Source organism: Mustela erminea, chromosome 13 (genome assembly GCF_009829155.1).
Source record: "Mustela erminea isolate mMusErm1 chromosome 13, mMusErm1.Pri, whole genome shotgun sequence".
Classification (NCBI taxonomy): Eukaryota; Metazoa; Chordata; class Mammalia; order Carnivora; family Mustelidae; genus Mustela; species Mustela erminea.
In genome coordinates, this window is record NC_045626.1 from 62,907,458 (window position 1) to 62,930,782 (window position 23,325).

A 23,325-nucleotide genomic window follows, 5' to 3' on the forward strand; every position below is an offset into this window, starting at 1 on the left:
CAAAAAATTTAACATAAAGTTCCTATTTGACCTAGCAATTCCACTCCTAGGTAGCTATCCAAGAAAAATGAGGAAAACACTCCCATACAAAAACTTGTGCACAAATATTCATAGCAGCATTATTTATAATAGCTAAAAGATGAAGACAACCCAAATATTTACCACTGGATGAATGGATAAACAAAATGTGATTTATACGTAAAATGGAGTATCACTTAGCCCTAAAAAGGAATAAAGTACTGATACAGGCTACAACATAGATAAACCTAGAAAAACTCACTGAGTGAAACAAGTCAGACACAATAGGGCACGTATTTTGATTCCATTTATATGAAATCTTTAGGTGAATCTGTAGAGACAAAAATTGGTGGTTTCCAGGGGTTGGGGAGCAGGGAGATGAGGACTTTTAATAGGCACAGGGATTTTTTTAGATGATGAAAATGTTTTGGAACTACACAGAGGTGATAGAGACACAACATTGTGAATGTTCTAAATGCCACCGAATTGAATCCTTTAAAATGGGTAGTTATAGGTTATTTAGTGAATGTCATCTCAACAAAAAGGAGGCAGGAGGAGAATGTGGAGGGAGATTTTGGCCTTCAGGCTGCAGTTTGCAACCTCCTGTCTAAGCATTTGCAAACGTTTCCCCTTTGTTAGAAACAGCTTTTGCTTTCCATCTTGTGACCTCTTACTCCAGCTTACTTGTCACCAAAGGAAGCCTTTCCTGACCCACCAGGACTGAGTGAGCAGAGTTATAGCATCTCACTCTATCCTGGGGGGCCATAGCAGTTAGCATCCTGTGTTGCTGTTGCTTGCTTCCATGCCAGAAAACCCTTATCATGTGTTCTTAAGGGAAGAGTCTGTGTTACATTCACTTTCCTTATCCTTAGCTCCTTGCATGGTGCCTGGTGCAAAAGGAAGCATTTTTGCATTGAGTCTTTGTCAGCTGCAGTCCTCAATATGCACTTTCCCGAAGCACACGCAACACCCCTGCAAGGTGGTCTTTACTAGCCAGGAGACTTAAGGCTCACAAGCAGGTCACTGGCTCAGGGTCACACGTGTAGCCTCTGGGTGGGTCCATGAAGACAGCCAGTGCAGGAGTCCAGGTCTCAGTCTTGATCTCAGGTGTTCTCTCTGCTCCACCTCTTCTTGGCTTTAGACTTTTCTAGCATTGGGCCTCAAAAATACTGTCTCCATATTGTCTCCAATTTTCCCATCCTCACCTGGGAGGGTGAGTCTTGTCCTGTCCTTACTGTTACTTAAGAATTCTTTTGCTCATTCTTCTGCTAGAGCACACACACTAGTTTACCAGTTGCTCCCCTGTTCTTCCCTCCTTCCAGCCCTTGGCAACCATTCGTCTGCTCTGTCTCTCTGGATTTCCCTATTTTGGATGTTTCATATGGGGTCTTTGTGAATGGCTTCTTTCACTTTGCCTGTTTTCAAGGTTCATCATGTTGTAGCATGAATTGGTACTTTGCATAGTACTTCAGCATAAATGTCTTCAGTAGAAAAGTACAAAGGAAAGGTTCTTTAAAAAGAAAATGTTGAAGCCTTTTTTGCCTTTTTATGGAGTGAGGGTAGGTGGCAGATACACTGGGGATCTGAATTTACGCACAGATTGCAGAGGGGCTCATTCGACTGTGATAGCTATTCGAATGTTGGATTCTAGGGGCTTGAGCTGTGATGCTGTCATGTCTCATTTACTTACATCTCTTTACTTTGCTTCTTGAGCATTTAACATTGGATATAAATATATAGAAATTCTTTTCTAGAAAAATAGAAGTTCTAAAGTTTTATAAAAGATATTAGCCTAATTAATTTTTTAAAAAGATATTAGCCTTATTGGAGTTTACTAAATATAGTTTTTTGCTATTTATAAATTTCAGAAAACCCAATTTCAAAATTATCCATAATCTCCTCCTCTGATTAAACTACTCTTCAAACATTTTAGTTTTTCTTCCCAAGACTTACTTTATATGAGTATTTATGAGTATGCATAGAATGTACGTATATATAGATTTACATGTACAAACATTGAATGTACACTTACACACATCCACAAACATGTATAAATGCGTACCTACGTATATACACACATTTTACGTTTAACAAATTGGGACCACTATCTTACTGTTTTGTAGTCTTATTTTCTCCCTGGTGTTTGTGACCATCTTTCCACATCAAATGTAGAGTTGTATCATGTCTTTAATATCTAATAGGCTTGATTTTTATTAGAGAAACATATGAGACTTTCATTTTAGGAACATTTGTTTTAACAATTTATATCCTCTCTTTTCTCTCCCTTTCATTGCAAAATGTCTTGTCTTAGCAAAACCGTGTCGTTGGGGCAATGCAGCTCTACTCTGTGGATAGGAAGGTTTCACAACCCATAGAAGGCCATGCTGCTGCTTTTGCAGAGTTCAAGAGTGAGGGGAATGCCAAGCCTGCCACCCTTTTCTGCTTTGCTGTACGTAGTCCCGCAGGGGGCAAGGTAAGCTCTCCACTTTGTCTTCACCCTCAGAAAAGTGTCCTGAGTGAGTGTTGGGAGTCTCTGTCCAAGTGTAAACGTTTAGCCAACGTGTCAAAAACAGTTTGTAGTTGGGAGTGGGGAACAGCCTGCAGGTGCTTCATGGATATGAAAGTTCTTAGAGTATTTAGAGCAACTCCCTGTTGTACGCATTGATGGTTTCACAGCCAGTCTTTGTAAAGTCAGTAATGTGACGTCAGCTCTACCAATTAATCGGTCCCTTTGCCCTAAAAAAAGGTCCTCTTTGATAAAGTCTCTTGAGCGTGGGCTATGCACATGTGGTTTCTGTTCTCACACAGCAGGCTCATGGAGGCAACAGCTGTGAAAGAACCAATGCACAGTATCCTAACGTAAAGCGTGGGTCCTGTGTGCTTCTGGCCAGGTGGTGGGAGCTGCAGAGTGGAGGCCATGCTCTGGGAGCAGGTTGAGTTTTATTAGGCTCAAGCACATGGCTGGCATCTGTTCACTGGGGTTGCTGTGGGCAGAGATATGAGGTGTAAGAATTCAGGATGTTGGATAGACCTGCGGTTCCATAGTTGCGTGGTTCCATAGTTGGCGTCACTCACCTCGAGAGTGGCCTTAAAACAGTGTCCTTATCTCAGTATTCTCTTGTCAGAAATACTTCCTGAAGTCATTATTTTGAGTTGGTCACTAGCCCTCAAATGTTCTCCAAAGAAGACTGCTAAATCAGTATGTGGTCCCAAACTTCATTATCTTAAATATTCTTTATTGGATACTTTGGTCTCCTGTGTAATATATATCATGCCGTCCTTAGCTGAGAACCAGTAGAAAAATAGAGGAGTCAGACAAAAATGTCTTATACTGAGGCTTTCCACCTTGTCACAGACAGAGCTAGGCAGCCACAGGCACCCTTGCAAAGGCAGAACTTGTCCCGCCAAGCTCCCGGTGAAGAAGAACACACCAGAACAAGCCCCCTGTAAGACAGGTGTGCCCATTTATCTCCTGGACTCAGTTGTAAGGCAGGCAGTTCCCCTCAGGACAAAGCTGCGGGTAGGAATAGTCTTCCATGGTGGGGACCCCCCCATAGCAGCCATCCCAAGAGCCACCTCATTTTGTGGTTGAATCTCACTTTCCCTACTGCAGTGGCAGGTGTGGGTCCCTTCAGAGACCTCTCAGCCTTTGCCCCCTGCGCACACCCCTTCTAGTCCAGCCCAGCTGCACTTACGGGAATGGCTCGGTAGTCTTCTCATATGGATCTGAGTTTTGTCTGGACTCCAATTCCTTGTTTTTTTCTTTTCTTTTTTTTTTTTCTTCCTTGTTCCTTTCTTACAGGAAAGTACCACTTGCCGATAGTTGTGCCCTTCTCCTGCCACCTCCCAAAGAAGCCTGGCTTTCTTACTCATGCTCCTGCTTCTGTTGACAGTGTCCCCATCCTTCCCAACTCCCAAGCAAGAAACACGGCCCTCGAGCTCCATTCTATTCCTGTTACCACCGTCCATCCTCTAGCAAGTCTCACTTCAATGGCAGATGAAGCCCTTGATACCCATATTTGGGTTAGAGAATAGTCATTTATTAGGTCCTCAGACCCATCCCACCCCTCAAAAAGAATTTTCCCAAGCTACCATTTCTTTTAAGTGCCTGTATGCTAAGAGTTTAGTCTCCCTTCATCTTAACTTGCAGTGGCCCCATCTCACTTGCTACATCAGCCCTCCCCTTTTAGCCCGTCTCGCTGCTTACCTCAAGCCTCTTTGGTGTTTCCCCCTCCTCTCTGCCAGGCCAAATCCACACTATTCTCTAAGTTTACACTCATCAGTTTCTTCTGCTGGGCACCCCCTCCAACCCTTGTCGCTTTGTGTCTTTGACCACCCTTACTTGGGATTTTTTCCAGACTTGATTTAGCTTTGGTACCTTTCCATTAGATGAGAGGAACTTGAAGCTCTTCTGATAAAAGCAGGGATGGAGCCCCTTATACACTCTCATTCTTCCTGATTCTCCAAAGATTCTTATGAACCCCCCCTCCCCAAGCAAAACCTTGAGAAGCTCTCAGGCCTTTGGTATAATCGACTGTCTTGTGAGTTTAGCATTCATTTATAAGATCTTGTCTACTAACTGATTTGTCTTAGTCTGAGCCATGTCCAGCAGAGCCCCTTGTTTCATGAGCTTCTACACTAAAGCCCAGAGAGGGGAGAAGCAATTCAGCCAACATGCTGGAACTAAATATTGCTCAGGTTTCCAGTGTTGTTTTTTCCTGTATCCTTGATGGTGGGCAGCAGGTTAGTGAGTAGCATGAGCACTCCAACCGAGAGACTGTCTTTTTTCTTTGTAAGTTTTATCATTAGCCCTACAAAGTGTGTGCTGTGGCTCTGCTTACCAGTGGGCATTGGTTAGCATCAGTCTGCCACCAATATGTTTACTTGAATTGACTTAAATTTCTTCTCCAGTTGCACATAATTGAAGTCGGACAGCCTGCAGCAGGAAACCAGCCTTTCGTAAAGAAAGCTGTGGATGTGTTTTTCCCTCCAGAGGCTCAGACTGATTTCCCAGTGGCTATGCAGGTATGAATGTGCTGCCCACTACATGAGTTAGAACAAATATGGATCTGGGGGTGCGGGGAACAGCAGGTAGCAGGTTCCTGTGCTTCAGAAGATGCCTGAATAGATATAGTAGAACATGAAGAGGATAACTTTAATGCCCATGTTCTAGTTCATGCTGTGTTAACATTCTCTGGAAAGGAGCACTCTTTTTCTGCAAACAGGGACTTTGTCCAACTCACATACCAAAGTCCCAGGCCTTTTCCTTTTTATTACAAAGATTAGATGTTCTCTGTAATACAGAAATATAAAGAGGAAAACAATCTTTATAGCTGAACCAATTGGATGTTTACCACTGGTTGAATGATCAGAGATCTCACTATTTGTCATATTTAAAAAGTTAGATACACTTTCTCAACAAAATTTGGATCGTGTTTATATATGTAAGATCATACAATCTACTCTCCCTTTTTATTTTTTTGCCCAGTACATCATAGGCATTTGGAATGACATTCTTTGTTAATATTTTGAGAAGTAAACATTTATTTTAGGCATGTACCATAATTGTAGGATGGTTTAGCTGTTGGCTTTTTTTCTGTTCTCACATATTTGACAATACTTAGTGATGATTTCTTTTTAAATTTTTTTAAATGTTAATTTTTTAAGCTTGATTTCTGGAAATAGATATGTAATCAAATACATTTTTTCCCCACAAAGAGAATTTGACCTTTTGTCTGTTTTAGAGAAACATATATTGTCCATAAATTTCCAACAATATCAATAAACATAACAATAGAATTAAATAGCAACTTAAATCCTACCCCACTGCTAACTGTGACTGCCCCTTTGGAAATTTTTTCATATGCATGCATTTGTGAAGATACACAAATAGAGTCTTTTTTTTTCTTAAGATTTTATTTGTTTGTTAGAGAGAGAGAGAAAAAGCAGGGGAAGCAGCTGGCAGAGGGAGAAATAGGCTCCCTTCTAAGCAGGAGCCTGATGTAGGACTCAATCCCTGGACCCTAGACCCATGATCTGAGCCAAAAGCAGACTCTTAACCGACTGAGCCACCGACATGTCCCTACAAATAGAGTCTTATGAAAAATGGCTTGGCACTGGCCTTCAGCTTTATGACCTTCTCTGTGTCATAGACCATCCCACACCAACTAAATATATATAATATTTTAATGTCTGTGTTCTGTGGATATCTCTAACTCATTTAGACAGTCCCCCATTGGGTATTTATGTTTACAGTAAACACTTCTAGGAGTATTGTTAATCCAATGCTCAGTCCAAGGATAAACTACAGATGAAACTACTGGGTTAGGGATGTGTGCACGACCATGCTGGACAATGTCTAGTGATGTTCATGCCTTCCCTGTGATTGTTGTCAAGATGGGGTGGGTTTGGGGCACCTGGGTGGCTCAGTGGGTTAAAGCCTCTGCCTTCGGCTCAGGTCATGATCCCAGGGTTCTGGGATCGAGCCCCGCATCGGGCTCTCTGCTCCTTGGAGAGCCTGCTTTCTCCTCTCTCTCTTTGCCTGCCTCTCTGCCTGCTTGTGATCTCTGTCTGTCAAATAAATAAATAAAATCTTAAAAAAAAAAAAAAAAAGATGGGGTGGGTTTACCACTCGTACGCATCTTGTTAATTGTCTCTTCTTGATCTTGGCACTTTTTCTCTTGGGGTCTTTATCTTGTAAGAACTCTGTGTAGTTTTCGGATATTAAGTGCCTTTTGTGTTTCAAATAAATATTTCTCTCTAGTCATGGCAAAAGTTTATTTGTAGTGTGTTCCAGCTTGTGGAATATTTGCATTTTTGTGTGGCTTGGGTATCATGTTTTGAAAAGAATTCTACACGCCAAAGTGATGAAAATATTCACCCATATTTGCTTCTTTTACTTTCTTAGTTTTATTTACTTTTTATGTAAAAATCTTTGACCCACCTGGAATTTATTTTGATCTAAAAAATAAGATGAAGAGCCAGTTCTTTTTTTTTTTTTTAAGATTTTATTTATTTATTTGACAGAGAGTGAGCACAGCAGGGGGAGCAGTATGCAGAGAGAGAGGGAGAAGCAGGTTTCCCTGCTGAGCAGGGAGGGTCCGGAGATCATGATCTGTGCCGAAAGCAGACGCTTAATGACTGAGCCACCCAGGCGCCCAGAGAACCAGTTATTTACACTCATCTCCCATCCCCATATAGCCAGCTGGTTATATCAGCATTGTATACTGGTTAAAGTCTGTTTTCTACTATCATGAAATACTACTCATTCATGTTAAATTCTTATATATGTTTGATTCTATTTCAGGGTTCTCAGTTAAGTTTTGTTTGTTTTTGTTTCTTCCTATTCTGGTACTGTTTTTCTGTACCATACTTTCAAAATTACTATAGGTTTGGGATGCCTGGTTAAGTTGGAGGAGTATGTGACTCTTGATCTTGGGGTCATGAGTTCAAGCCTCACTTGGGGTGGTGAGATGATGTAAATAAATAAACTTGTTAAAAAATAAAGTGCTGTAGGTTTTATAATTTTTTAAGTTTATCCAGAACTTTCTCCTTATTTTATGAACTCACAGCTTTTTCTGAAGGGATTTGGTAAGAAAGTTAGGGAGAGGATAGTTAGATCTGAAAGACAAATGGAATAGCCTGACTTATTGGACCTTTATTTGAGAGGAGTCAGGGAAAATATTAGCTTTAAAACTAGTTCTCAAGTGGGCATGACTAGAATCAACTTGGGATCCACGTCTCAGTAGCACACTGCTCTTGCCAGTGATAAATGAACTATTGGGCTAAGGAACTCAAGATCCTCTTTCATCATTTGTGAACCCTTTTGCCCTATTTGGCGTCTCCTTACTTTTCTACTTGTTGTTCAACTGTCTTTCTGTAGATTGGAGCTAAACATGGTGTTATTTACTTAATCACAAAGTATGGCTATCTTCATCTGTACGACTTGGAGTCTGGCGTGTGCATCTACATGAACCGTATTAGTGCTGACACTATCTTTGTCACTGCTCCACATGAAGCTACTTCTGGAATTATCGGTGTCAACAAAAAGGGACAGGTATGGAACTTTGAGAGTTCATCTCGCATCTTTTCCATTCACTGGGGACTGCAGCTTAACTTTTCCTTCTCCTTCAGGAAAGTGATCAAATATAGTTAGCTCCTGCTATTCAACTTACACCCATGTCTCCCTTTTCCTTCCTACCATCGCTTTGCCTCTCAGATAGCACCATTCTTAACATAGGATTGATTCTGAGAAGAGTAGCTCCCTGCACAAAGCTTCTACCAGTGGAGCAGTGGTTCTGATACATACCACTAACATGTTCAGGCCAGGCACATGTTAATTGGGGAGGGCTGAAAAGCAGGTACTATTCTACCTAAATCACCTTTCTCAACTAAAGTTAAAAAGACAGTTAAAAGAAGGAAATCTGTGCTATTAAAAAAAAAAAAAAAGAACATTGAGATGAAAAACTGTCACTTCCACCTACCCAAATAGGTCATTTTGGCAGAGTCATCTTGGATGCATCAATAGTAAATGTCCATGCAACTTGATGTGTTTCTCATTTGACCATGCTGTTGCTCTACCATGGTATTTTCTGCTGCCATTAGATATTTGGCTCCTGTGCATCTTGTCACTATTGGAGCCAACGTTCTAGACATACCCAGCCTGAGCCTTAGAACTTTGCTGATACTGCAGTGCGTGCGAGTGGGATGTTGACAGTGTGTGTATGTCCTGGGTTAGGCCAGTTTCACTTGTTGGTTCTTGACAGGTGCTGTCCATTTGTGTCGAGGAAGATAACATTGTGAATTATGCAACCAATGTGCTTCAGAATCCAGACCTTGGTCTGCGTTTGGCCATTCGTAGCAACCTGGCTGGGGCGGAGGAGTTATTTGTGAGAAAATTCAGTACTCTCTTTGCACAGGGGAGCTATGCTGAAGCCGCCAAAGTAGCAGCATCTGCACCAAAGGTAATGGCCCTCGAATGCTGTGTGCCAGCCTGAGAGTAAAATAAATTATAAAAACATTCACTACTGATGTTGGAGTTTTTTAACTGTTTTTTTAGTTGTTTTAGCTTTAAAATTTTGCACAGTGGCCTGACAACAACGAGACAAATAAATGAAAAGCATATTCCTGCTGCAACATTTTTTTTTAAAAATTCTTTCAGTTCTTATTTATGTGCATATGTATTTCACACTCAGGTTCTTAGCATGGAAAATGCAGAGCTATATTATACATCAAGTGGTTGTACCACATTTTATTCACATTTACTCACATTCTACTCTTGACTTTCTTTACCCATCGAGAGTGTAACAGTACTGCCTAGGGCATATTCTTTTATTTATTTCATTAGGATAAATTGTCCTGGCCCTAGTTCTGCATCTGAGCAGATAAAAGGTTTTGAGTTGCTTCTCCTTGAAAGGGATTTTTCTGTCTTTCAAGTGATGCTTATGAGCAAACCATTTCTAATCTTCACCCAGGACTTTGAGTATTTTGAATTAGAATGTAATGGTGGTAGTACTTTGCTACTGCAAGGGTGATTTAGAAGCCTAATTCTCACCCTTGTTAGAAGTCACTTGTGGGACTGACATCCATTGTGTTTCTGGGCTTTTTTTTTTTTTCCCCCAAGATTTTATTTATTTATTTGTCAGAATGAGAGAAAGAGCGCACAAGCAAGGGGAGCGGCAAACAGGGAGAAGCAGGCTCCTCACTGAGCAGGGAGCCCAATGTGGGACTCAATCCTAGATCATGATCTGACCTGAAGGCAGACACTTAATGGCCTGAGCCACCCAGGTGTCCTGGATTTTTTTTAAATACAGGCCAGTTAAGTAAAGGGACAACTTGTGATTATAACGTAACAATGTACATATCCATTTGTCGTCAGGGAGTCCTACGAACCAGTGACACTGTTCGAAAGTTCCAGAGTATTCCTGCCCAGCCTGGACAGGCCTCTCCTTTGCTCCAGTACTTTGGAATCCTGCTTGATCAGGGTCAACTCAATAAACTTGAATCCTTAGAACTTTGCCGTCCAGTGCTTCAGCAGGGACGCAAGCAACTCTTAGAAAAGTGGCTGAAAGAAGATAAGGTACAAACACGAAATCGCAACCCTCAGTACCATTTGAAAATGAAATCACAGGTTCCTCTGGTCCTAATCTTGCCCTGTCTCTTTGGCACAACACAGCTGGAGTGTTCAGAAGAACTTGGAGATTTGGTCAAAACTGCTGACCCTACACTTGCTCTGAGTGTGTATCTTCGGGCGAATGTGCCGAGCAAAGTTATCCAGTGTTTCGCAGAAACAGGCCAATTCCAAAAAATTGTCCTCTATGCCAAAAAGGTAATTAGCATTTCACAGATACTTAATTTGTGGTGGGTGATTGCTGATTCTTAGGTTTACGAAATACCCTTCCTTCTATGGCAGTGCTCTGGTGTGAGTTGTCGGTGTTGCTGCTAGCATCTGTCACTCAGTGATAATGATCCTATTTTATTCTCTTCAGTTTTTTGTTTTCCTGTCTTGTGCTTATAGTCCTTCCAGTTCCCTTCCAGTTGGGGGTTTTCTGATAATTTTTTAAGGTTTTATTTACTTATTTGAGACAAGAGATAGAGAGCGAGAAAGAGCAGAGCAGGAGCGGCAGACAGAGGGAAAAGCAGACTCTCCACTGAGCAGGGAGCCCAAAGTGGGGCTCGATCCTGGGACCCTGGGATCATGACCTGAACCGAAGGCAGACACTTAACCTACTTAGCCGCCCAGGTGCCCCTTCTGTAATTTTATCTTGTTCTTTTTCTCCCTTTTCCCTCATACCCCTCAGCACCAACTGTGTGTTAAACCCATGTTTCACTGGGGGTCCACTGCAGCTTGTCTATGAAGCAATCTGGCCTGTGTGCTGGGTGTTGGTCAGAGCTGGCACACTTGTCAGGGTGACTTCTTTGTGGTCCAGGCTGTCTGTGTAGTCGATTGATTGTACCTCCACATACATGGCATCATCACATAAGTGGGTGTTGTGTTTGGCATAGGTGCAGCATGTACACATGCTAATATCATTTCTCATTTCTTTGTAAACACAAGTTCGAAACAAAGGATGGGAGCTTTTTTTTTTTTTTTTCTGTAAGCACTCAGAGTGTTTTGTTTATTTTTCTGATGGGTGTCCCCTTGCCTCTAGGTTGGCTATGTCCCAGACTGGATCTTTTTGCTGAGGAGTGTGATGAGGATCAGTCCAGACCAGGGCCTGCAATTTTCTCAAATGCTCGTGCGAGAGGAAGAGCCGTTGGCCAACATTGACCAGGTGAGCATCAGCGGTTGTTTGAGACAGCTTTTTGTGGCTTGTATAACTGTCAAGAAGATCTCTTGTTTTTCTCTTACCAATGTCTTGATTCTTTTCTTTGTCTGCTATTAATCTTCCAGTTTTAAAAATCTGATGTACCAGGGAAGCTTGTCTTCTAGTCTTTTATTGTTTGAATGCCTGTCATTTACTTTTGTTTTGAAGTGTTTTAGAGGATTTAGGTGTCCAGTTGTGAGAATCTTATTTCTTTGTGTGGTGGTTGGGGGTGGGGAGTGAGGATGTTTCTTGACAGCAGTAGCCCCACCCGAGCCCCACCTCATTATCCTCTGCTGACTGAGGCCACCTGAATTCTGCCTGTGTACCTGGTTATGGTGAGTGCTGTTGAGTCTGCAGACTTTCATCTTGTGGGTGTCTGGCTAACCTGGAGTTAAGTGAATGTGAGACTATTATTTTAGCATAACGTAGTTAGTGTTTAGATATAAACACATGTCTAGTTGCCTTCAGTAAGCTGTGTGCAAAGGGCTTTGGATAATACAGAAATATGTAACAAAGTTTGAAGCAAGGCAAAACCAGCAACCTGTATAAATATAATTATAAGTATAGTTATACTGGGTTTATACATCATGGAATTTGCAGGATTTTGGAGATCATGATTAAGGGGTTTGAGCCAAATTTATATAGATCTCAAGGGGAAAGAAAACTCCAGATTACATCTGGATTGTATTTCATAGTTCTGAGGTTTTTTTTTTTTTTTAATTTATTTGAAAGAGAGTGAGAGAGAGGGAAAGAGCAAGCACAAACAGAGGGAGCAGCTGGCAGAGGGAGGGAGAAGCAGACTCACCACTGAGCAGAGAGCTCGATGCAGTTCTCTAACCCAGGACCTTGGGATCATGTCCCGAGCTAAAGGACACTTAATTAACTGAGCCACCCAGGTGCCCTCTAGAGTATTTTTAATACAAACTTTTTTCTTGTACTTAAACATGGAAACAGTTACACAATCAGTAAGTTCATTATCTATATTTCATTTCATATTAAAGCTTATTCTTTGATATCTATTTAACTCTGATGATTGTATCTAAGTCAATGTTTGTGTTTTCCTAACTTGCCTGAATAATTAGAGTGTAAGGGCTAGATAGCAGATGTTGACTGCCTCTAGAATTTGATTAAGTAATGGATTGTTAAGATTACTTGAATCACTTCAGAGAATTTGGGGGATTCACACTGATAAAAGTACTTCCTTTGATATACTTGAATAAAATACCTTGTTGGTGAATATGACATGGGTGATATAATTTCACAAAATTTCCTAAAAATTAAGGCCATGAATTACTTGAATTTTGTAATACAAGAAAATGCAGGAACGCCTTGCTGGCTTATTCAGAAGACCCTTAATCTCAGGGTTGAGTTTGAGCCCCATGTTGGATGTAGAGATTACTAAAAGAAATAAATAAAAACTTTTAAAAAGGCAAAGGAAGGAACTAATTATTGAATTTCTAAATGAGATTCAATTTCAGGAATTATTTGAATAGGAAAATAAAACCCATTTCCTTTGGTAAAAATGTGTTTTGCTATCTGTTTCAGATTGTAGATGTTTTCATGGAAAACAGTTTAATTCAGCAGTGTACTTCCTTCTTGTTGGATGCCTTGAAGAATAATTGCCCAGCTGAGGGGCATCTCCAGACTCGCCTGTTGGAGATGAATCTGATTCATGCACCCCAGGCAAGTGCCATATCTAGATTGAAACCAAGGGACAAAGGACCTGTTTCATTTCTGTGTTGGACTTGCACACCTAAACACAGTGCCTTTGGGCTGGGATGTGCTAATGCCTCAGTGGACATTCTCTAGGATCTTCCTACAAGAGATTTCCAGAATCCGTGGTACAAAACTTTCATAGAAACAATGACAACTTTCAGAGAAATAATTACAAGAACAAAATCTTTTCTTTTCTTTTTTTCTTTTATTTTCTTCGCTGTGGTAAAGTATCCATAACAGAATTTACTATTTGAACCATTTTTTTTAAATATTTTATTTATTTATTTGACAGATAGAGACACAGCAAGAGGGGGAACACAAGCAGGGGGAATGGGAGAGGGGGAAGCAGGCTTCCCACCAAGCCCAATGCAGGGCTCCATGCAGGGCTCGATCCCAGGACCCTGGGATCATGATCTGAGCTGAAGGCAAATGCTTAACAACTGAGCCACCCGGGTGACCCTATCTGAACGATTTTTAAGTGCACATTTAAGTGGCATTAAGTACATTCACATTGTTGTGCAACTGTTAACCACTATATATTTCCAGAACTTTTATCATTATCACAAATAGAAAATCCATATCCATTAACTCCCCTTTCCCTCCCCCAGCCCATGGTAACACCCTATTCTACTTAACTTTTCAGTGAATTTACTTGTTCTAGATACTTCATGTAAGTAGATTCATATGATATTTGTCCTTTAGTTTCGCTTGTTTATTTCACATTATTTTCAGGATTCATCCGTGTGGTAGCATGAATTCATGAATTTCATTCCTTTTTATGTCTGAATAATATTCCATTGTATGTGTATACCACATTTTGTTTATCTGTTTATTTGTTGATGGACATTGGGTTACTCTCACCTTATAGCTGTTGCAAATAGTGCTGCTGTAGATATTGGTGTGCAGGTATAAGTTTCAGTTCCTGTTTTCAGCTCTCTGGGGCACACATCAGAAGGAGACTTGCCGGATCGTGTGGTAATTCTGCATGTCACTTGTTGAGGTGCCACCAAACTATATTCCAAGCAGTTACACCATTTTCTGTTCCTGCCACAATATATGAGGGTTCCAATTTCTTCATATGTTTGCCAGTGCTTGTTATTTTCTGGGTTTGTTTTTTAAAAAATAGGGGCACCTGGGTGGCTCAGTGGGTTAAAGCCTCTGCCTTCAACTTGGGTCATGATCTCGAGGTACTGGGATTGAGCCCCGCATCAGGCTCTCTGCTCAGTGGGGAGCCTGCTTCCTCTTCTCTCTCTGCCTGCCTCTCTGCCTACTTGTGATCTCTGTCAAATAAATAAATAAAATCTTAAAAAATAAAAATAAATAAAAATTAAAAAAAAATAATAGCTATCCTAAATGGGTGTGAAGCGGTAGCTCATTGTGGTGGGGCATTTCTTGAACTGAAAGTTGGGGAGATGTTAAGTCACATGTGTATGCTTTTTTAAATTAATTTTGCATAACATGTATGAAAGGAGTTTGGAGAAATTTACATCAAGCTTTTAGCTTGATGGTTGTCTGAGTGGACAGGATCGTAGTTCACTTTGTTCTTTACTTATTTGTCTTCTAGGTTTTTTTTCTTTATAGTCATCTATTGTTGTTGTGATTAGGAAACACTGTGTTAATTATACTGTTCTGTGATTTCAGGTTATTCCAATCCACAAGTTAGCTACTCTTGTGTGGGTCATGTCTCACCTCTAGGAAACAAAAGTGCTATTAATTTGGTGTTTGGTGTTCTGTTGAACTCCTGTGAGTTGGTGATCATGTATGACAGCTTTTATTAAATGAGCTTTGAAGCAGAAACTAGACACCACTCAGTAATTGAGCAGATAGACCCTAAGAAGAGCCCAAATCTGAAACGGGCAGCCTGGATGGGTGCACAGCTGGATACAACACCCAGAACATTGGGACAGTCTTCTCTGGATGTCAGAGGCTGGATGCTATTTTCCTTCTTGGCTCATCTTATATTTTCTGAGTTCTTTAAATGACACTATTGCTATAATAAGGAGGAAACTTCTTTTTCTAAAGAAGATAGTAAGGATAGGTCTGAAGAAAAAGGGTGGGGAGCATCCGGTAAGTTCCAGATATTACAAAACTGTGCTCTCAGCACTTGGTTGGGATTGTTAGGAAGCCCAGAGTGTGCATTACCCTGGAGCAGCATAATGTTAACTAGGTCTGTGGTCACTGTATGGTTGGTACTCCATATCCAGGAAGGAACAGGAAAGAGTGTGCTGGGTGACACCCAGGAGCATGTCTCATCAAGACTCACTCGTAGTTAGATACTGAGGGTCAGATCACTTAACAAGGCAGAGAGGTTGATCGTTGACTCACTCATTCTTAGTCCGGAGGTTGCTTATTTAAAGATGGAATTAAGCTTCATCAAAATTCTTTCCAGGACTGTTAGTTGTTTTTCAAACATAACCCCCTGCATGTACACACACACTCACACACACACACACACACACACACCTTCTCTCCCCAATTCTGCCTTCAACCAAATTGAGAAGCTTAATGAATACCAGTAGGATTTGTTACTTCCAGGTCCAATTGTAACTGTTGCTAGTCCAAGGATTGAGCTCATTAAAGACTCATGCTCTCATATTGACCTTGACTTGCCATGGAAAACTGTACAAATACGATGGCTGAAAAGCCAGAACAGTAGCCTCGCCTGATCCCAGTAATACGCTTTAGGGCAGAGCCTCGGCCTTTTATACACACCTGGCCCTGCACCCTAGTTCAGCACCTAGTTCAAAGAGCCTCAGGTCACTTGCAAGGTTGGCTAGGGCTCTGCTTGGAGGTGGGGAAGAACCTGGACCTGGTATAGCCTCTCTCTCCTATGATTACTTTCTGGAGCTGTGCCCTGGGAGAAATGGTTTGAGCAGCTACTGTTAAAAAATTATTGCCACAATTCAGGCTTTCTTCCTGACCTCTCCATTTCATAGGTTGCAGATGCCATTCTTGGAAATCAGATGTTTACTCATTATGATCGGTCCCACATTGCCCAGCTCTGTGAGAAGGCGGGTCTCCTGCAGCGTGCACTGGAGCACTACACAGACCTCTACGACATCAAGAGGGCTGTGGTCCACACTCATCTCCTCAATCCCGAGGTATTGGTGCGCCGTTGGGGCACTTCTGTTGTAGATGACCCCCACATGTCATTAGGGTCACATTTCCCTATGTCTGTGGTTGTGGGAGTATGGCATGTGTCTTCCTTGTGCGTGAGCCTTGTCACTGCTATACACAATTCTCATTCAGCCAACACACAAATTCCCCTTGCTCACCCACGCAACTCGGTTCTCATTACCTCTTTCTTCCCATAGTCTACCTCTGACTTAACCCAAAAGAGAGAACCTATTAACATTGACAGCTCTAGCAGGGTTGTGTAAAAACATTAGCCGAAGCTAATTGGTATTGCATTCCATTTACATAATAGGTTTTTGTATCATTTGTGGGGCGTTGCAGGTTCTGGACAGCTTGATGAATAGTTGAGGTTAGTGTCTCATCTGAAGTTAACTCCTGGCTTCCACTTTTTGCCACAAGGGATAGTTGCTTTTCAATCCTTTTAAGTGAAGATTCTTTATATTTTTCACACTCAGTGGGAAAAACTGATCCAGTGATGTTGCCAGTGTTGGCAACATCGAGGATGGTACTTAGTTGTGGTCAAACTCTTCCTTGCTTCCCAGTGGCTCGTCAGCTTCTTTGGCTCCTTGTCAGTGGAGGATTCTTTGGCGTGTCTTCATGCTCTGCTGTCTGCCAGCATCAGACAGAACCTTCAGCTGTGTGTGCAGGTGGCCTCCAAGTACCACGAGCAGCTGGGCACACAGTCCCTGGTGGAGCTCTTTGAATCCTTCAAGAGTTACGAAGGTAAATTCCACAGCCTGTAGCCACCTGCATCTCCTCGTCAGGTGTTGGTGTCTGCCTGCCCAACCTGAGTCTTCCTTCAGGCCAGGCCAATGTGTTAGTCAGTGGCAGAAGATTTCTGCTGTCTGGTGTGTGTTACCCAGCGTAGGTCGCTTTTTTGGCATTTGCAAATGAAGAAATTGGTTGGTGTTGGGGTGGGGACGCTTAGAATCCCCCTTGTGTCCCTGGAGCCTCTATGGAACTGAGCATCTTTGTGTCACACACTCCTTTTTTTGCTGAATGTTCACCAGAAAACTTTGGCCAGTAGTGCTGAAGTACATGGCTCTGAGGGGGCGGCCCCTTTGGCTTCCTGTGAGTAAGAGCCCCATGGAAAAAAAAATACAAAAAAAAAAATAAAGAGCCCCATGGAGGCTCAGCCCTGTGTAGTTTTTGGGCTGGCAGGCTTGACTGTGGTTGGCTTCCTCTGCCCTGTTGTGGGCATCACACCGAGAATGTGCTGGTTGGGGGATGGCTTTCCCAGGTGAGTGTCTGCTGGGGACAGGCTGAGGCAGGGATAGAAACTGAGCATTTGTCCAGCAAGGTGTTAAGCCACTGTTCTTGGCCTAGAATGTTGGAGGAGTGAAGGCAAGACCTCCCTTTAGGGAGCTGCCCCTCTTGTCAAAAGACGCCATTGCAGGAAAGGCTGCAGCAGCAATTAGGTTACATGGGTGGGGAGATGGCAGTAGAGTAGGGTTGGTGGAAGCTGTCTGCCTTCAGGGTTCTGGTTCCTTCCTCCAGGTTACAGCCGAAGACCCCCTCAGGGAAGGTGGTTTTCTCTGAGTATCCTGTCCTGGTCTTGTCACCAGTACCTCCTGGCTGGCTTCTGTGAGAGTCAGGAGGTAGTCAGCCTCTGAGGAGTAACAGTGCTCTGTGACTCACCTTGCACCCCCGTCCACAGTGGCTCCATGTGTGCCAACAGCTCATTGTCACAGAACAGACTCTGGAGGCTCCCAGTGAAAGCCTCTGCTTTCCTCTTCCTGGTTTGTCTTTTTTTTTTTTTTTTTAAAGATTTTATTTATTTATTTGTCAGAGAGAGAGCGAGAGCGAGCACAGGCAGATAGAGTGGAAGGCAGAGTCAGAGGGAGAAGCAGGCTCCCTGCAGAGCAAGGAGCCCGATGTGGGACTCCATCCCAGGACGCTGGGATCATGACCTGAGCCAAAGGCAGCTGCTTAACCAACTGAGCCACCCAGGCATCCCCTGGTTTGTTTTTTAGAGAAGCAGCCACACAGCCCTCTTAGGCTACCTCAGTTTGAATTATTCTTGAAGATGACCGTAGGATGTGCCTGGGTCCCCAGAAGGATTCCACATACACACACATGAGGTATTTCACATCAGAACATCTCAGGTGTACCTCCCAAGTTTCATGGAAATCTGACTAGCTCCTTGAGGGAGAGGCCAAAGCAGAAGAACTTCACATAGATTTTGTAAGTTGTGAGTGGGCTGTGTGAGCTGGGAGAGTGGAGCATTGTTGTTGTGGGCTGGGCCATCAAGGGCAGGTGGAGTACGACTGTGGAAAAGCCAGGTAGATAGTATGAGGGCATAAGATGGAACAGTCTCTCTTTGTAGGCCTCTTCTACTTCCTGGGCTCAATTGTAAACTTCAGCCAAGATCCAGATGTGCACTTGAAATATATTCAAGCTGCCTGTAAGACGGGGCAGATCAAGGAGGTGGAGAGGATATGCCGGGAGAGTAATTGCTACAACCCAGAGCGGGTGAAGAACTTCCTGAAGGTAAGTGTGACCAGGTTATCACCTCCTTCCTTGAGCAAACCATCAGGCAGAGTTAGAAAGCTGGCTTTTTCCTCCATCAGTGTCCCCTGGGTCCTTAGTGCAGAGCTCTACCTTGTGGCCTAAAGTTCTTGGAGGAGGCCACTGCTCATTTTATAAGCCTTGAGGTTGGATTCTTAATTATCTTATGTGTGAGTAGAGGGAGTTAGTTTATTTCTGCATTATGTTTCAGCAACATCCCAACTGTTCCTCTGTTAATTAGTCTGGGAAAGTCTATGGAGCAAATAAGCTACTCAGTGCTAGGGGCGAAAAAGCAAGTGTCTTTCTTCCTCATGCACAGACAGGGGTGGATGTGGAGCTAAGTGGGGTAGCCTTTCCAACCATCTTTCAAGGACCAGGCTGTGGCTGCTTTGCCATCTTCAGCATACCACCTTGAATGTTGCCTTCCTGGTCAACTGGAAGAAGGAAAGAGAGGAGAAGCCAGCTCTGGTGGTTTTTGTGGGTGAAGTTGCAGGTCTCATGTGGCATTTTGATTCTCATTCCATTAGAGGAGACTAGGTCACGTGGCCACACCCAGAACTACAAGGGTGCAAGGACACCTGAGAAGTGTTGTGTAGGTATGTCCAAATGAGGGATGGGGAAGACATTATTGTGGTGGACTGCAGAGTTGGGGGAAGCCCCCTGCACTGATGGCTGATGTTCCATGAAGTATGGTTGCATGTCCGGAAAGGCAACCCTTATTGGCAGGTGTTCTTGAAAGTAGTCTATCTCTTTGCTGCTGGGTCTCGGTCAGATTTATACACAATGATCTGCTTGTCTTAACCCAGGAGATACTTGCTTTTAGACCAATTTGCAGTGTTATTGCCAGATTTAGCGGAGTTCTTTTCTTCTTTAACCAAATAGTATTATCTTTCCCAAGGCAAACACTATATCCCCAAAAGCAAATGCCTTAAACAACAGCATATCTAGAACAGTTTCTTCCTGAGTCTCCTTGGAGCCACTCTGCTACAGAAGCAGTGCCATCTCTGTGTTGATTCATCGTCCCTGTGGTCTGGCTCTTTGGGGTCTTCACTGCCTGCATTGTTTCTGTGCTTTCCCAATACACAGGAGGCCAAGCTCACAGACCAGCTTCCCCTCATCATCGTGTGTGATCGGTTTGACTTTGTCCATGACCTTGTCCTATACTTGTACCGCAACAACCTGCAAAAGTACATTGAGATCTACGTTCAGAAGGTACTACTGGGAGCATCACGGGGACCATCACTCCCAGGTGACACCCAGCTGCTTTTGTGCCTTGCTTGGTGGTAATAGCTTACACCTGAGAGATTACCTCTGATCCTAAATGTGTCTGAGACTGGTGGTATCATAGCTTGGGCTGCCATAGCGGAATACCACAGGCTGCATGACTTAAGCAGTTGACATTTTCTAGAGGCTGAAAGTCCAAGATCAAGGCACTGACCCCACCACCTTGGGTTGGTTCTTTCTGAGGCCACTCTCCTTAGCTTACAGATGGCACCTTCTCACTGTGCCTTTATATGGCTTTTTCTCTGATTAGGGCCCCATCCTTATGCCCTCAAGGAACCATAATTATGTCCTTCAAGGCCCATCTTCAAATACAGTCACATTAGGGGTTGGAGCTTCAAATATGTATTCTGTCCACCACAGGAGCCCTTTCAGACAGCCATACTGTCCAGGCCTTGGGGGACTTGTAGCAGTGACCTGTGCTTGCAGCACTGAAGTCACCACCTTGACCATTCTAGGTCAACCCTAGCCGGATCCCTGCTGTGGTTGGAGGGCTGCTTGATGTGGATTGTTCTGAGGAAGTAATTAAAAACTTAATCATGGTGGTGAGAGGACAGTTCTCTACTGATGAGCTGGTGGCTGAAGTAGAAAAAAGAAACAGGTAAGGGATCCTAGCTTGGTATCTTCTCTTGCCCCCGGGTTCTAGTGTTTGTTGTTAGGTCTATGACTAATTCTCCAAAGTCCCTTTTCAGTCAGCCTCTAGGCCCCAGGACCACCTGTCTCTGTGGCTGGTCTTTAATGCAACAGATCTTAGATCTAATAGTGAGTTTTTTGCTATTGGTAGTACAGATCTTTGAGAAAAACTTAGCAATTGAAATCAGTTTGGAACTCAAGTCTGTTTTGGTCTCTAAAACAACCTGAGGTTAACGGAGTGAGATTTTTGTTTCTAGAAGCAAGCTTCAAAGTTCAGGGTCTGCCCTGGAGGTTTCGGTTGTTAGTTTTGAGACTTTTACGTTGCTCTTCCTTCTTTCAAAGGCTAAAGCTGCTGCTTCCCTGGCTGGAGTCCCGGAGTCACGAAGGCTGTGAAGAGCCTGCCACTCACAATGCACTTGCCAAGATCTACATCGACAGCAACAATAGTCCTGAGCGCTTCCTGAGAGAGAACACTTACTATGACAGCCGTGTGGTGGGCCGCTACTGTGAGAAGCGGGACCCACATCTGGCCTGTGTTGCCTATGAGCGGGGGCAGTGTGACCTTGAGCTCATCAAGGTGGGCAGCAAATACACTAAGCTGCCAGCTATTGCTCTGGCTTCCTGGGGCAGGGCTTCCTCAGTGGGGGCCGAGGAGGGCTTCTTCTAAGCCCCACAATTGCAGATCATGTGGTTACATTATCACCAACTTGGTTTCCTCTTGATTCAGACTCCTTGTTTCCTATCTGCTTATGCCCTGTTGGTATATATTGTACCTGTAAGCCTGCTGGCCCAAGTCTGACCTTTCAGCCTTCTGCCTACAGTCTTCAGTGTTACTTTGGGTCCTGAGAGCAAAATTGAACTCCTTGGCCTTACTCAGGAGGTTTTCTGTGAACCACAACCCTGCCTCACCAGCCTGACTGCCTCCCCTCTTGCCTCTCTACCCTGGATACTTATGTCCTGTGTGTGCTTGCACTTTTTCCTCTTTTTTTTTTTTTTTTAAGATTATTTATTTATTTGTTTGACAGACAGAGATCACAAGTAGGCAGAGAGGCAGGCAAAGAGAGAGGGGGGAAGCAGGCTCCCCTCTGAGCAGAGAGCCAGATGTGGGGCTGGATCCCAGGACCCCGGGATCATGACCTGAGCTGAAGGCAGAGGCTTTACCCACTTAGCCCCCCAGGTGCCCCACACTTCCTGCTTTTCTTAGGGCAGCTTCTTTTTTTTTTTTTTAAAGATTTTATTTATTTGTTAGAGAGAGCAAGAGAGAGAGCGCGCAAGTGCACAAGCAGGCAAGAGTGGCAAGCAGAGGCAGAGAGAGAAGCAGGCTCCCTGCCGAGCAAGGATCCCAATGCAGGACTTGATCCCAGGACCCTGGGATCATGACCTGAGCTAAAGGCAGCAGCTTAACCGACTGAGCCACCCAGGTGTCTCCTGAGGGCAGCTTCTTACACGTGCCCTATGCCAGCTGTTGCCGACCACTGTTGCTGAAGGCCCCTTCTTGGGACATCCACCCTCGGTCTGCTTACTGCTGCCCTGGCTTGGATCTACATGTTTTATTACTTACGTATCAAATAGTTTGAAACTTAATCTTGTGACTTAAAACTTCAGAAATCTCATGTGGGTTCACCTGATGTTTGACTGTAGGCAATTGGTCTGTTTGCCCTGGGTGCCTCAGAATGTTTGACAATATGGTAGAAACTCAGCAGCCAGGGAAGAATCTCTTAGGGTATCAAACATACAGAGCCAAAGCTCAAGAGCCGGGCACCAGTTTCTCATCCTACTTTAGCTTTGTACACTGACCATGCATGTGACAGGCCGGGTCTAAATAGCACCTTGCCTTGCAGTCTCTAGGGAGGCAGTTTTTGTGAAGTTGGGACTTAAGTTAGTTTCATACCATAAGCCACCTTTTGGCTGAACTTACTACTTTTTTATCAAAACTCAGTTCAGGGGCGCCTGGGTGGCTCAGTGGGTTAAGCCGCTGCCTTCGGCTCAGGTCATGATCTCGGGGTCCTGGGATCAAGTCCCGCATCGGGTTCTCTGCTCCGCGGGGAGCCTGCTTCCTCCTCTCTCTCTCTCTCTGCCTGCCTCTCTGCCTACTTGTGATCTCTCTGTGTCTAATGAATAAATAAAATCTAAAAAAAAAAATAAATAAAAATTTAAAAATAAATAAATAAATAAATAAAACTCAGTTCAGTGACCGATTAGGGATCTTTGCACCCATCTGTCCTACCGGGTGATGTATGATTGACATTCCCTTTTAATGAAGCAGTATTGAGACAAGGAAAAAAAAAAAAAGTGCTTGTTACAATCGGCTGTGTCAGAAGGAGAAGCTGCAGTGAGATTTCGGAGCAGGCCAGACCAAGCCTGCTCCTGGCCTCGTGCCATGAACACATGAGCAGCCGTTGGACACATACGCAGCATTTAGTCTTGTGCCCAGCATAGCACAGATCTCGAACATTTTCTTTGTTTCAGAGCATTCTGGGTAGTGCCACTTTAGAAGGCAACAGTTAGGTTCATGTGGAGAGGAGCTACCACACAGCCATACCCGTTCTGAGTTGTTATAAACTACGAAACTTGTGTTTTGAGGTAATCTGTCACCTGAGAAGTACATTGTCACCCCTTTGGGATGCTGCTCCTCCCATGTCAAAGACTGTTTCTCATTTGGGCTCTGGCTGAACTAAATAAGTTCAGGGGTCTCCCAAATAGTTTTCACTGATTGGCTCTGTTATAC

At 43.4% G+C, this 23,325-nt stretch overlaps 1 protein-coding gene across 2 annotated transcripts in view; it reads left to right on the plus strand.

The window, feature by feature from the left end:
* The window catches only part of CLTCL1 (clathrin heavy chain like 1), a 96,610-nt gene that overhangs the window by 35,198 nt on the left and 38,087 nt on the right, over positions 1-23,325 (plus strand). For both annotated transcript variants that reach the window (XM_032310440.1, XM_032310441.1), the window contains exons 4-17: positions 2,330-2,491; positions 4,930-5,043; positions 7,901-8,074; positions 8,784-8,981; positions 9,896-10,096; positions 10,193-10,345; positions 11,169-11,291; positions 12,870-13,007; positions 15,977-16,141; positions 16,718-16,898; positions 18,502-18,665; positions 19,770-19,895; positions 20,423-20,565; positions 20,940-21,174. In XM_032310440.1, the coding sequence (XP_032166331.1) occupies positions 2,330-2,491; positions 4,930-5,043; positions 7,901-8,074; positions 8,784-8,981; positions 9,896-10,096; positions 10,193-10,345; positions 11,169-11,291; positions 12,870-13,007; positions 15,977-16,141; positions 16,718-16,898; positions 18,502-18,665; positions 19,770-19,895; positions 20,423-20,565; positions 20,940-21,174 (2,277 nt within the window). The remainder of the gene's footprint in view (positions 1-2,329; positions 2,492-4,929; positions 5,044-7,900; positions 8,075-8,783; positions 8,982-9,895; positions 10,097-10,192; positions 10,346-11,168; positions 11,292-12,869; positions 13,008-15,976; positions 16,142-16,717; positions 16,899-18,501; positions 18,666-19,769; positions 19,896-20,422; positions 20,566-20,939; positions 21,175-23,325) is intronic.